This window comes from Tenrec ecaudatus, chromosome 2 (genome assembly GCF_050624435.1).
Source record: "Tenrec ecaudatus isolate mTenEca1 chromosome 2, mTenEca1.hap1, whole genome shotgun sequence".
Lineage (NCBI taxonomy): Eukaryota > Metazoa > Chordata > Mammalia > Afrosoricida > Tenrecidae > Tenrec > Tenrec ecaudatus.
The window spans coordinates 204,632,378-204,648,154 of NC_134531.1; the positions used below are offsets into that span (position 1 = coordinate 204,632,378).

Here is a 15,777-nt window from a genome sequence, read left to right on the forward strand (position 1 = left end):
TATTCTTTTGGTAGATTGATGGGAGAAATGAAATAATTCCACTCAAAGAGAACAAAATTGCTGCAATAGAAAATCAGAAATATTGTGTGTAGTCTGAAAAAGCCAGGTTCCAAAATGATATGTCTAGGGCAGCTGCAGTCAGTGCATGTAGGTAAATTATCAGTGCTGATGACAGGGCTCTGGTGGTGGAGTACGTTGCATGTTAGACTGCATATCACAAAGTCAGCAGTTTGAAATCACCAACCCCTCCATGAGGGAAGGCTCACTACTCCCTCACAGAGGTACAGCTCAGAAGCCACAGCCACGGTTCCACTCCATCCTACAGGGTCATTTTAAGTCAGAATCCACTCGATGGCAGTACATTTATTGTTTGGGTTTGATTGTTGATAATCATCTCTGTTATGGGTAGAATATTCTGATAGTTATTCATATATAAGTATATTCTGATCAGAATAAGTATATTCTGATAGTTATTCATATATCTTTGTCTGGGTTTGAAGGACAGAAAAGAAGAAAATATTTAAACTTATAACATCATCAACAGTCTTTCTGGTCATTTATGTATTTAATGAGCTTTGTAGCCAAACATAAGAAGCTTGACATAATATAGACAGATCATACAGGCACAAAATGTTAGCAACTATATTATTGTATTAATTTTTCATTAAGTTATGTTTCAAATTAAATATAAGGATCACTCAAAAATATTGCTGCCAGGGTTCTGGTTTGCACCTCCATGAAATCATTCCAAATAACATGTGCTTAAACAAGCCGCTTCAATGAGTGGATTTTTCCAGAGAAGCTCACTCAGTAACACCCACCTGCTAGTCTTCAGAACTCCTTGAAAGGAAAACAAAAGTTCCATTGAAACAATGATTCCTGGAGGGCCCCATTATATCAACTAAATTCAAGACAGAAAAGTCCACTGAGAAGGCCATGGCTATTGCTCTTTAGGATAACGAAGGGAAAATCTAGATTGGCTCTCTCTAAGGACACAGGACAACCATGGGCTTACTGGGAAGAACTTTCCAGAAAATTCAAGACTACATTGGAAACCAAAGGATCATTAAAATTGTGCCAAGGACTTTTTTTGTTTATTTTGTTTTGTTGAGGTTTTCTTATCACCATAATGTACCTACTCATTCTGGAAGGGAAATAGGACTGCCCTGTGAGAATTTCATTGGGAAACCTTACCCCACTCACCACACATTAATAATCTTGGCTCTTAAGACTTCTTTTTGTCCCTGAAAATCAAGAACATTGAGAAGGAGCATAATTTATATACCATAAGGATGTCAAAACTGTCATTATGAGGTGGAGTAAACTGAAAAGTGGAGACTTCTTCAAGGGTAAGGATGGGTTAGACAGATGTCTAACACTGCAATCAGAAGTATAGAGATCTACATCAGAGGGTCACAATGACCCCTTAATACAGTACCTCAGATTGTAATGACCACCAACCATAAAATTATTTTGCTTGCTACTTCGTAAGTGAAATTTTGCTACTGCTATGAATCATAATGTAAATATCTGATATGTAGGATATATTTTCATTGTTACAAATTGAACATAATTAAAGCATAGTGATTAATGACAAAACAATATATAATTATGTATTGTGAAATATTTATGTGTTTTCCAATGGTCGTTGGTGACTCCTGTGAAAGGGTAATTTGATCCCCAAGGGGTCACAACCCAGAGACTAAGAAACCCTGATCTAGATGGAGGTTTTGATATTTTTATTTAAGAAATGGTTCTATGGTTTTGTAGAAATATCATTTACTTACTCCCATAGTAGAAATGTTTGTTCACCAAAATAAAGTCAAATGTCCCTCAAAATATTGTTCTCAAGATTAGATGATATTTTTCGTCATGCCTTGTTTTCACAATTATCAAAAGCTACCACCTTCACTGGTCTTTTAGAAAGCATGGTCCAGACTGGTGAATGTCTCAGATCTGGAAAAAGGTGTGCAAGAGATCTCAGAGGCTGCCCAACACCAGAGATTTCAGGTTCTCAACTACTAGAGCAGAGGGAGCCCAGAAATGCAATAAACTTGGGGCATTTCTACCACTTGTTCGAGTCCACTATTGCTCCATTCACTTCGACACTATTTGGACCAATCATTGCTGGCTTTTATCACCAAATGTCATTACATAATGGAAATTCGACATAACAATTATATATACATTTGCAAACCCAAGTGCACTCTGGGAAAAGCATAACTGTTGACAAAACAGATGCTAGTAAAATAAACTAAAATAAACCAACTTAAAAATTCTTGATGTTTCAAAGACTTGTACAAACCGATTTGTGGATCAATTTTAATGTCTAAAATTTGTCTTAAATGTGTCACAGAACAGTCATAATAATCTGGAAATAGGGAAAGATCAACACTTTGAAACAAACAATATAATTTCAAAGATGTTATAGTATAAAAACAGCTAAAGAATGGATAATGATTATCCACACACTAAGAATGGATTTGCCAATGTTTATAGCATGTATCAAGAATGAGAGAAATTACATAATATACTAAAGAAAATATTTCAAATAAGTGAATAATATGGATAAAAAATTTGCTTGTTATTAATAGCAGAAGTAGCACTAGAAATAAAATCCCATGACATCTCCCATTATAACCAATTCTTAGCAGAAATACTCATCAATATTGTTATATTGAAAAATAAAATCATGGAGCCACATAGGAAAACAAACCATGTTAATCATGAAAATTATTAACAAGATGGCAAGAAATATGAATAGGAGAGATAGAATGACACTAAAAGAATATTAGAATATGTTGAAAATTTCCTAGTAGAACATGCCCGAAAACTATCACCTCCTTTTCTGCTTTTCCAAAATATCATGTTATTCTAGCACTTTCTAAGCTCATCTTCTAGTTCTAAGTATGAAATTCCTTTGAGAATTGTTCACAGAGCAGAGGGTGGTCAGTAAATGACCAAAACTCAATCTTCCTTGAAGAGGTTTTCAAGAAATATAAATACCTCGTAATCAGTGACAGGTTCAGGTAAATAGTTAAAGTTCTAAAATAAACCACCAGGAGGGTGAAGCTTTTCTGGGCATGTTTGATCAAGCAAATTGTGTCTGATAGGAATTCCTGAGAGGTGAACAACAGGTAAACATAATAGTAGGGTAGGAAGAAAAAACAAAATCCAGCTTGTGGGTGTGTGTTTATTTTTATATGTATATATATGTAAATACAACAAGGAAGCAGATGGACGTGGGGCCTCTGCTTAAATCCTACCTCAGTATGAGAAGGTTTGCTCTAATAATGTGACACTGTATGATACAACCTCCTTGACATGATCGCTGAAGACAAAATAGTTGCACAAGCAAATGTAGTGAAGAAAGCTGATGGTGCCCTTCTATCAAAAGCTACAGCATCTGGAGTCTTAAAAGCTTGTGGTTAAGAAAGCAGCCATCTATCAGGGAAGCAACAAAGCCCACAGGGAAGAAGCATATCAGCCTGTGTGATCATGAGGTATTGACAGGAAGAGGTATCAGAAGTTCAAAAAGCACACATCGAAATTAATATGTAGGGGGGTGGGTAGAGTGGACACCCAAAAGCCACCAGCAAGACAATTGGACAGTCCCTCTTAGAAGGGCCTTAAGGAACGGAGGCTAAATCCGGGTGCAGTGTGGCACTGATGACCCACATGACTGTCCTCTAGTTCTTTAAGGTTTCCTCCCCTTATGATTATGGTCCTTACAATGTTATATCTTATTGATAATATTAGATTTGTGTATGTTCTTTGTACATTTAAGATCGCTTGGTACATGGTAGTCAAGATAATTGACACCTTAAAGTCAGTGACGGGAGTAGGGGTTTCCTGAGGATAGGGGAGTGCGAGGGGGGATAGGCACAGAGGGAGAAGGGAGTTCATAAAATTCATGATTGTATAGCCCCGCCCAGTGGGATTGATTGACAGAACTGTACGGAAGGGAAGGGATTTATTGGAATGAATATGATACATCAATAAAATTATTGTTGAAAGTTTTTTTAAAAAAAGAAAGATGATACAAAACAGAAGAACTGCCTCATAAGGATTAAATACAGTTTGAAGAAGGCAAACTGGAAAACATGATACCAGTTGAAAAGACAATACAGTCACAAATATTGAGTGATAATTTTATTTATATTGGTTGCATTAGTGTTTATTACTGAGAAGTAAGAAAAGCAGGAACTGGCTAAAGATACTGGTTCAAGCTGAAAATCAACTCAGTTCTTTTCTTGTTTAAGTCACTTTGAAATATACTGAAATGAACGCAGTCAGACGTCTGTAAGAGTAGATTGGCGATGAAGCATGGTAGTAGGGCAGGAGGAAAGTCAAGGGAGATGGAGGAAAGAGCTAGGAGTCAAAGGGCATTCATGGAGGTCTAGACAAAGACAGGTACATGCAAATATATATAGGAGGATGAGGAAATAGATCTATGTGTCTATATTTATAGGTCAAGTATTAAGGTGGCGGAAGGACCTTGGGCCTCTACTCAAACACTCCCTCAATGCATGAATACCTTCTTTTATTAAATTGGAACTCTATGATGCTCACTCTCCCGACACAACGGCTGGAGCCAAAGTGGGTGAACAAGTAAATGTGGTGAAGAAAGCTGATGGTGCCCGGCTATCAAAAGAGATAGTGACTGGGGTCTTAAAGGCTTGAAGATAAACAAGCGACCATCTAGCTCAGAAGCAACAAAGTCCACATGGAAGAACACACCAGCCTGTGTGATCGAGTGGTCCCAAAGGGATCAGTTACCAGGCATCAAAGAACAAAAAATCATATCATTGACTGCACACCTCCATGATAGGATCGCTGAAGACAAATGGGTGCATAAGCAAATGTGGTGAAGAAAGCTGATGGTGCCCGGCTATCAAAAGAGATAGTGTCTGGGGTCTTAAAGGCTTGAAGGTGAACAAGCGGCCATCTAGCTCAGAAGCAAAAAATCCCACATGGAAGAAGCACACTGGCCAGTACGATCACGAGGTGCCAAGGGACCAGGTATAAGGCATCATGCAAAAAAAAAAAGATATAAGTGTGTGTACGTATGTGTATATATGTATATGTATATATATACCATATTAAATGAAGGGGGAAGTGCAGAGTGGAGACCCAAGGCCCAAGTTTCGGCCAATGGAGATCCCCTCATAGAGGCGTTTAGGAGAGGAGATGGGTTAATTAGGGTGCGAGGTAGTACCGATGAAGAACACAGCTTTCCCCCAGATCCTGGATGCTTCCTCCCCGCAACTATCATGATCCGAATTCTACCTTGCAGGGCTGGATGGGACAGAGGCTGTACACTGGTACATATGAGGGCTGGAGGTACAGGGAATCCAGGGTGGATGATACCTTCAGGACCAAGGGTGTAAGGGACGATGCTGGGAGAGTGGAGGGTGAGTGGGTTGGAAAGGGGGAACTGATTACAAGGATCCACATGTGACCTCTTCCCTGGGAGAGGGACAGCAGAGAAGGGGGGAAGGGAGACTCCGGATAGGGCAAGATATGACAAAATAACGAGGTATAAATTACCAAGGGCACATGAGGGAGGGGGGAATGGGGAGGGAGGGAAAAAAAAGAGAGGATCTGATGCAAGGGGCTTAAGTGGAGAGCAAATGCCTTGAGAAAGATTGGGGCAGGGAATGTATGGATGTGCTTTATACAATTGATGTATGTATATGTATGGATGGTGATAAGAGTTGTATGAGTCCCTAATAAAATGTAAAAAAAGAAAAGAGGAGAAAAAAATGATTAGGGCAAAGACTGTACAGATGTGCTTTATACAATTGATGTATGTATATGTATGAACTGTGATAAGAATTGTATGAGCCCCTAATAAATTGTTAAAATTTAAAATAAAAAAAAAATAAAAATTAAAAACTTTGTGATAAAAAAAAGAGTAGATTTACAGTCTCATATGATGCATGCCATCATTGCTACTCAAATGAATGAGCAGTGACTGATGTGTTATGTTATTCAAGTGCAAAGATCTTCGACTTTCCAAAAGCCACAAGATGCTATACCTGCAGCTAATGAACAAATCAAGTCCTTATTTGCTTGGAGTTTCTGATAACAGGGACTTACCACAGTGGGTAAGTTAGAGATGAGATAGTTTGTCAATATTTACAGTAGGCATTTGTAAGAGAATAATTAACACAGACAATCTCCCATAAGAATTAAAATACAATTGAAATTGTAAAGTGGATGAAGGAAAGGATAAAAAGAGAAGATCTATTTATTTTTTAGATTAGTGAATATTAGTAACAACTAGAATCTGGTAGGTAAGGTTAGATGATACATAAATTTGCAAGTTGTTGACAACGTAAATATTTGGGGTATGTTTGAGAAAAAATGTAAATATATTAAATTGTTAGGTAGCAGCCAAGATTGAATTTTCATTTAACCCAAGTACCTGATAAGAAATTAATTTCTGTAAGACCTTAATATCATGAGATAGCAGGATGACATGGTGGCAGCAAGGCGCAGCCAAAAGAGGGAAAAGACCATTAATTTGTGTGAGAGATCGGGGAATTTCAGAAGCATCATTCTGGTGGGAGCCTTTGCACATGGATATGTTTGAGAGCTTGATGTCAGCAGACTCTGTGTCCAGGAAAGAAATCCCATGATAGGAATAGATGGAGATGTTTGTGGGGGAGGGAGAGGGAAGTAAATTGTTGTTCAAATAATTATTTTCAATTAGCACTAAGTTTCTGTTGTTAGATCCCGTTGAATCACTCCTGACCCATTGAGACCTTAGCAAAACCGAGTGAAACACTGCACCGTCCTGCACCGTCCTCACACTTCTTCTTAGTCTTTAGCCCATTGGTGTAGCAACTGTGTCACATCACTTTTTTTTGCTGTCTACTTTATCAAACAAAATGTCCTGCTCCAGCGGCTGATCTCTCCTGACAATATGTCCAATACCACAGTTCAAGTGCACCAGGTTTTCTATAGCACTATAGGAAAACGTTCTGGGAAGAAGATTATGGCCAAAAAGAGGGGTGACAAATGGATGTTTCTGAAGCACAAGGTTGGGTGCTAGACGGGTTTAATGTGAATGACAGTGAAAGGGAAGACATCGGAGAGCAGTTCCAACAGCAATAAGTGCAGTGTAGGGTGGCTGTAGTGTAGATAATAGCAGGGACAGGAATAACGGTATTCGCAACTTCACTGTGCAGCTATACAATTGATCTATATCATAATATCCAACAAAGAATATTTAACATGCCCAAAGTATGTGAAACCAAGTCTACCCATCTTTGCCTCTACGGAGCATTCTGGCTGTACTTCTAAGATGGATTTGCTTATTCATTTGGTATTTATGGTTCTTTCAATAGTCTGAAACACCATAGCTTAAATACATCAATTTTCCTTTGGTCTTCATTATTCAATGTCCAACTTTCACATCCATATGAGCCCATTGAAAATATCATGACTTGGCTCAGGTACATCTTAATCAACTTTGTAAAGTACTGAATGCCAAATGTCCCAAGATTTTGACAGATTGTAGTTCCTGAACACATCCCACTGAACTAGCCAGTGTCTGTTACATAGAAAACATTTCCTTTCCTTTTTTTAAAATCATTTGATTGGGGCTCATATAACTCTTTTTTTAAAACATTTTATTAGGGGCTCATACAACTCTTATCACAATCCATACATATACATACATCAATTGTATAAGGCACATCTACATTCTTTGCCCTGATCATTTTTTTCTCCTCTTTTCTTTTTTTACATTTTATTAAGGGCTCATACAACTCTTATCACAATCCATACATATACATATATCAATTGTATAAAGCACATCTGCACATTCCCTGCCCCAATCCTTCTCAAAGCATTTTCTCTCCACTTAAGCCCTTTGCATCAGGTCCTCTTTTTTTTCCCCTCCCTCCCCTCTCCCCCCTCCCTCATGTGCCCTTGGTAATTTATACATTGTTATTTTGTCATATCTTGCCCTATCTGGAGTCTCCCTTGGCCCCCTTCTCTGCCGTCCATCACAATACACACATACATACATCATGTCCAGCACATTTGCACATTTGTTGTCATCATCATTTTCAAAACGTTTTCTTTCTACTTGAGTCTTTGGTATCAGCTCCTCATTTTTCCCTTCCCTCCCCAACCTTCCCTCCTTTATGAACCCTTGAACTTTTATAATTTTTTTCATGTCTTATGCTGACTGATGCCTCCCTTCACCCACTTTTCTGTTGTCCATCCCCCTGGGAGATGAACATATGAAGATCATAGTGATCGGTACCCATCTTCTGTCCCACCTTCTCCTTATCCTACTGGTATTGCTACTGACATCATTGATACCTAGGGAGTTTTCTGTCTTGCATTCCCTGTGTTTCTAGCTCCTATTTGTCCCCGTGTACATCCTCTGGTTCAGCCAGATTTGTAAGGTAGAATTGGGAACATGAGAGTGGAGGGAGGGGGAGGGAGAAAGGAAGTATTAAAGAACTAGAGGAAAGTTGTATGTTTCAATGGTTCTATACATCACCCTGTCTGGCCCTTCTCTTTCTTGTGCCCTTCTGCGAGGTGAGTTTGGTGTTTTGTTTTGTTTTGTGGGCTAAATGGGTATCAACTGAAACAGCTACTCCAGATGTAGCAAACGAGCAGCTAAATAACTGCATTCTACTAACCTCTGTGGCCACATCCAAAAGCAATGTCATAAAAAACACAATCAATTTATACAACTAGACTGCCATTGTTACCAATCAATGAAACATGTTGCTCAATGACCAACATTGTTTGTAGAATGATGCTCATTAGGAACGAAGTGAGTATACATCCACTTGAAAAGGAGAAGTCGAAAAATACGAAATTTTAGCCAAGTGGCACACAGGCAGAAACTGAAGGGTGTCTCTCATCCTAAGAAAAGGGTGGAGGATTTGAGGAATTGGTACCAAAAGCATGGCAAGAATACTTTGAAAACATTCACCCACTACAGTCTCATTTTCAAGAGTTTGCTGGAATTCTCTAAGTGTGAAGAGAAGAATAAGTGAAAACACACAGATGTGGCATGTCAGCAAAGTGCTAGGGAAAACAGTAAGATGTGATGTACAAAACAAGTCACACTGTTCTCTGCTTACTCCCTGAGGGGTTACTCTTCCCAGCTCCAGGAGGACTTGGATGGACATGGACAATGATACCACACCAGATGGTTTCATCCTTCTGGGCTTCTCCGATCATCCCAGGCTGGAAAGGATTCTCTTTGTGGCTGTGTCCATCTTTTACATGATCACTCTAGTGGGCAACATCACCATCATATTTCTGGCCCACACAGACGCGCACCTCCACACGCCCATGTACTTCTTCCTCACTCAGCTCTCCTTCCTAGACCTCTGCTTCACCACAAGCTGCATCCCCCAGATGTTAGTCAATCTCTGGGGCCCAGACAAGACCATCAGCTACCTTGGATGTGCAGCTCAACTCTACATCTTCCTGGGCCTGGGGGCTGCGGAGTGCGTCCTGCTGCTGGTCATGGCTTTTGACCGCTATGTGGCAGTGTGTCGGCCCCTACACTATGCCATCATCATGCATCCGAAGCTGTGCCAGAAGTTGGCGCTCTTTGTGTGGGTGAGTGGAATATTTGGCACCTTGGTGCAGTCCCCCACCACAATGAAGCTTCCTTTCTGCCATCACCACCAGGTGGATGACTTTGTGTGTGAAGTTCCTGCATTGATACGCCTCGCCTGCGGAGACACACTTATTAATGAACTCCAGATCTCAGTGATTGCAGGCATCTTCCTGATGGTGCCATTACTCCTTATCCTTGGCTCCTATGGGCGCATTGCCCAGGCGGTGCTGGCCATTCAGTCCCAAGAAGGGAGGAGTAAGGCTTTCCGCACCTGCTCCTCCCACCTGGTGGTTGTCTTCCTCTTCTACTGCAGTGGCACTGCAGTTTATATCCAACCAAGGAGCCCGTTTTCCCAGAAAGGAGGGAAATTCCTGACGCTTTTCTACACTGTGGTGACCCCCACACTCAATCCACTCATCTACACCTTGAGGAACAAAGATGTGAAGGAAGCAGTCAAGAGACTGTTTGGGAAAGACAGAATGGCCAGTGGGGAGTATGGGGCTCATACTTTCGGGTAAGGGCAGTTGTGTCCAGCTTCAAACTGTGACATTTATGAGCATTGAGTAAATCCAACTAGCAAAACTGATATCAAGGGCAAAAGGTGGGTTTTTACAGACAGTGGGCCAATCAAAAGAACAGTATGAAGCACCACTTAGATTTCATCTTAAATTTCAATATAAGTATAGTATTATTCCTCTCCACATATGCTCAGGAAGTAGAAAGGATTAAAGGTATGTTAAAAAAAGACAATATTTTTTATTTGAATCATTTTATTGGGGGCTTGTACAACTCTTATCACAATCCATATACACATCCATTGTGTCAAGCACATTAGTACAGTTGTTACCCTCGTCGTTCTCAAAACATCTGCTTTCCACTTAAGCCCTTGGTATCAGCTTCCACCTCTATGCACATCTTAAGAACAAAGCAACAACTCGTGGACTGCAGTTTGGAGCAGGGATATCTGTACTTGCATAACTTCCTTTTCTCAGCAGTGTGTTAAATCTATGTCATCAGACAAATCAATAAGATCACCTAATACGTGGAAGTGGGGGGTGGATATTGATAATGTTCTTTGTCAAAAATAATAACGAGGGCCTCTGAAATAAACCAGAGTCATACATAATTCATGAACAAGTGAAAGATTCTGCACTCCCACTGAATTCAATAACCTTTAGCTCTCATGACAATGCCCTGCTTAATGCTCACCCTCGTAAGGAGATCCCAGAAGATATGGGTGCTATAGCAAAGTGTGGTAAAGAAAGCAGATGGTGCCCATCTGTCAAAAAGGAATAATATCTGGGGTCTTAAAGTCTTGTATTCAAACAAGGAGCCATCTAATGAGGCATCAACTAAGTCCACATGGAAGAAACACACCAGCCTGAGTGATCCAAGGATGATGAATAACAAAATCCAAATACAAAGAAGGGAATGGTATCAGAGCTTAAATTGTGAACACCCCATTTGGAGAAGGCTATGGATGACAATGGGAGCCCAAACTCCATCAGCAAGGTCCTTAGATTAAGTCTCTGATGAATCCCCTCTGACAACAGTCCAGGGATGTGAATAACCCTACTTCTCAGATGGCTACTATTGTATGCATGATAATGGAAGATGTAATTACGTTACACAGTAATACCTGATCATTTGATTTCCCTCTTAACCCTTTTTAAAATTTATTCTAATTTTTAATATTTCCTGATTTCTACATCTTTTATTAAAAATCATTTGGGGGGGCTCTTACAGCTCATATAACATCCCATACATCAATTGTATCAAACATGTTTGTTCATATGCTGTCATCATCATTTTCTAAACATTTACTTTCTATTTGAGCCCTTGGTACCAGTTCCTCTTTTTCCTCCTCCCTCATGATCCCATGATAAATTATAAAGTATTATATATGGTGTTTCATATCTTACACCAACCGCTGTCTCCTTTCATCTATATGTCTCTTGTTCATCCCCCTAGCGGGGTAGAGATTATGCGGTCGATCATTGCGATCCGTTCCCCCTTCCTCCCTTCTTCCCTCACCTTCCGCTACTTGCTTTCTTTTTTTTTCTCCCCTGATTTATTTATTTACAGAACATTTTATACTTTTTTTAAATCATTTTATTGGAGGCTCATACAATGCTTATCACAACCCATGCATACATCTATCATGTCAAGCACATTGACACATTTGTTTCCCTCATCGTTCTCAAATCATCTGCTTTCCACTTGAGCCCCTGGCATCAGCTCCTCATTTTTCCCCTCCCTCCCCATTCTGCTCTCCCTCATGAACCCTATCCGACATCCCTCTTCACCCACTTTTCTGTTGTCCATTCTCTAGAGAGGAGGTTATAGGTAGATCCTTGTGATCGGTTCCTCCTTTCCACCCCACCCTCCCTGCACCCATCCCCCAATATTGCCACTCTCACCACTGCTCCTGAGGGGTTCATCTGTCCTGGGATTCCCTGTGTTTCCAGTTTCCATCTGTAGCAGTGTACATCCTTCGGTCCAGCTGGATTTGTAAAGTAGAATTGGTATCTTGATAGTTGGGGGAAGGAAGCATTTAAGAACTAGAGGAAAGTTGTATGTTTCATTGTTGCTACACTGCACCCCCTCACCCCCTGCTTTCTTCTTGACACAGGTTTCCCACTCCCCCTCTGGTTTATTTGAATGTTGTTATTCTTTCGTGTTCTTTTTCTTAAATATTTACAGTTTTGAGGGGTTTTGGGTGGGGGCGGGGTCATATGTTTTCCAGTATATGAAGCACAGGATAAGCAAATAGAGAGAGACAATAATTGGTATAACGGCTTTTTGGGGACATGGAAGAAGGAGGAGGTTGGAGGGAAGTGGGGAGCAAATGATGACTACAAGAGAAGGGAACAATGTTCGGGATCTGATTACGGTGACGTGTGTACAACCCTTTTTGAGTGTGGCTGAACTGTGGAAGTGCCTGGTGAGGGAATTATATCTCAAGATCACTATGGATAAATGCTTGATTAAATTACTTTTATGTCATAAATTGTTTCTCCTTCACAAAACGCTACCTCATAGCCTAAACTTTCCCTGGCAGTGAAAATGCACTGCTTAGGGTCTTCTTTAAGGAACTTTCGGCTCCACGGTTAAGCGTTTGGCTGCTAACCAAAAGGTTGAATTCCCAATCTACCCATTGTGATAGGGGAGAAAGACGTGACAATCGTCCTCCCAAAAAGATCACAGCCTTGCCCTGTCCTATTGGGTCACTGTGATTCAGAATTCACTCCAAGGCCGGATGTTGACTGTTTCCTTCGCACCCCCTCCGTCAGTCTGTCATCTGTCTACCTGCATCATTCCCGATGGGAGATGACTAATGAGAAAGCAGCATACAAACCATAAATTCGCAGTTCATGCTCCCAACTTCTGCCCCAGAATGGAGCTGGGAGCTGAGCGACACAGACACGGGAAGTTGCGTATGATGTAACAATCTCAATGATGACATCCATGAAAGGAGTGGGCAATCAGTTTTTAAAATGTTCTCTGGGGTTGTGGGCTATAATCAATATGATAAAGCTTTGGCAAACAGCTCTGGCTCTTTCCTCACCCTAGATTCTGCACGTGGCTCATCATCACCTGATTTCCCGGTCGTGGGCCTGCAGGCAGTGGCCTAATGCTGTCGTTGTTCTGGTTGTTAGGTGCCATACACTAGTTTCCAACTCACAGTGACCCCAAGTACAACATACAGGAACGGGACCCCGTGATGCGCCATCCTCACAATTATTTTGTGTTGAGCTCATTACTGCAGCCATGTGTCAATCAATCCCTCTAGTTCTGGTTCTTCCACTTTTCACTACCTTTTCCATACTGAAAGCGGCAATCCTTGATCTTCCTCACCCAGTGCTTCAAGTCTCCTTACTTTCAGCAAACGAGGCTGTGTCCTCTGCATGCTCTGTGAATAAGCCTCCTCCAATCCAATCTTCTTTAGATAGTCCAGCCCCTCTGAGAGATTGATTGAGTACAGCCTAAGGGTACAACCCTGATGCTCACCTTTCCAGATGTTAAAGTATTGCCTCGTTCTTTTCGTACAATTGCCTCCTCGTCCACGTACAAGTTCTGCATGAGCACGATGAGGTGTTCTGGAAAGCTCATTCTTCTCTGGGATCCACGCAGTTGAATGCCTACGCATAGTTACCAAAACACAAGCAAACATCCTTTTGGTTATTTCTGGCATTTTTCTGCTTTCAGCCAAGATCCACCTGACATCAACAGTGATCTCCCCTCTTCTACATGCTTTTATGAATCTTACCTGAATCTTGCCCCTGACAGCTTCCTATGAATGTACTGCTGCAGTCCTGTGGGATGATCTACAGAAACATTTTACTTGCATGTGATATAAATGACAATGTTCTATAATAGGAGCATTTTATTGGTCATCTTTCTTTGGAACAGATACAAATATGGGTCTCTTCCAGCCAATTGGCCAAGTAACTGCCTTCCAAATTTCCTGGCATAGACAAGTGAGTGCTTCATCAGCTTGTTGAAACCGTGCAATTGGTTTTCCATCAATTCCTGGGGCGGAGTTCTTGACTAATACTTTCAATGTAGCTTGAACTTCTTCCTTCAATGCCATTGGTTCTTGCTCATAGGAAACTTCTGGAACTGGCTGAATGTCAACTAGCTCCTTTTAGCACAGTGATTCTGTGTTCTTTCCACCTTCTTCTGATGCTTTCTGCTCATTCCATATGTTGCCATAGAACCTTTCAGTATGGCAACTTGATTTTTCAGTTTGAGATATGCTTGTTCTTCCTTTTTAATTTTCTAACTCGAGGTCTTTTCACAATGTATTATAACATTTTACTTTGTCTTCCCAAGCTTCCCTTTGCCATTTTATGTTCAGCCTTTCAACTTCATCATTTCTTCCATTTGCCGTGCTATACTATGATGATCTGCAGGCTTCAGTCTCTTCTGACATCAACATTGAGCATTTCTTTCCTTCCGGTCTTTTTAATGAGCTTTTGCTTTCTTCATGTATGATGACTTGTGTACCATCTCACAGCTCCTCAAGTCTCATCATTAGTGTTCAAGGTATCAGATCTGTTCTTGAGATGTTCCTCAGGTGGGATAGACTCAAAGTCATATTTTAGCTCTGGTGGACTTGTTTTAATTTTCTTCAGCTTCAACTTGAGTAATCAATGGTTGTATTATATATATAATTTTATTGGGGCCTATTACAGCTCTTATAACAATCCATATATCAGTGTATCAAGCACAGTTGTACATATGTTGTCATCATCATTTTCAAAACCTTTTCTTTCTACTTGAGCTTTTGGTATCGGCTCCTGTTTTTTCCCTCTCTCCCCCACCCTTCCGCCCTCATGATCCCTTGGTAAATTGTAGTTTATTATTATTTTCATATATTTACCATCCACTGTCTCCCATCACCCATGTTTCTCTTGTTTGTCCCCCTCAGATGGGGTGATGGGCGACTGTATTATAGTCAGTTATTGTAATCAACTCCCTCTTTCTCCCCCTTCTCCCCCCACCTTCCCTCTACTCACATGGTATCGCTACTCCAATTGTTGTTCCTGAGGGGTTTATATGTCCTGGATTTCATGTGTTGAGGGCTCTTATCTATACCAGTGTACATGCTCCAGTCTAGCCAGATTTATAAGGTAGAACTGGGGTCATGATATTGGGCTGGGGAGGAAGCATTAAAGGACTCGAGGAATATCGTGTATTTTGTCAGTGCTATACTGTACCCTGGCTGGCTTGTTCCTTCCTTGTGACCCTTCAGTAAAAGAATGTCCAATTGTCTACAAATGAGCTTTGAGTCTCCGCTCCTACCCACCTTGTTAACATTGTTGTGATTGGCTGTTTTGGATCTTCTGATGCCTGTTACCTGGTCCTATCAACACCTTGTGATCACACAGGCTAGTGTGCTTCTCCTATGTGGGTTTTGTTGCTTCCCTGCTATATGGTAGCTTGTTTGACCTCAAGCCTTTAAGACCCCAGATGCTATATCTCATAATAACAGAGAACAATCAGCTTTCTTCACCACATTTGCTTATGCACCCATTTTGACTTCAACGATAGTGTTGGAAAGGTGAACATTACAGAATGCCAAATTATTAGAACAAAATGTTCTTACATTAAGGGAGGACTTGAAGTAGAGGTTCAATGTCCATCTGCTACCTTGATACTTAACACTT

General features: G+C 40.6%; 1 protein-coding gene across 1 annotated transcript; it reads left to right on the forward strand.

Moving 5' to 3' along the window:
• The first annotated feature begins 9,156 nt into the window (after positions 1 to 9,156).
• LOC142440451 (olfactory receptor 2H1-like) lies at positions 9,157 to 10,122 on the forward strand. The gene has a single exon (XM_075542886.1). It carries the CDS (start codon positions 9,157 to 9,159, stop codon positions 10,120 to 10,122), a length of 966 nt encoding a protein of 321 aa, XP_075399001.1.
• Positions 10,123 to 15,777: the final 5,655 nt, after the last annotated feature.

What these genes read in the sequence shown, in the direction of transcription:
- LOC142440451 (XM_075542886.1), top strand. Translation starts at nt 9,157, where the DNA reads ATGGACATGGACAATGATACCACACCAGATGGTTTCATCCTTCTGGGC.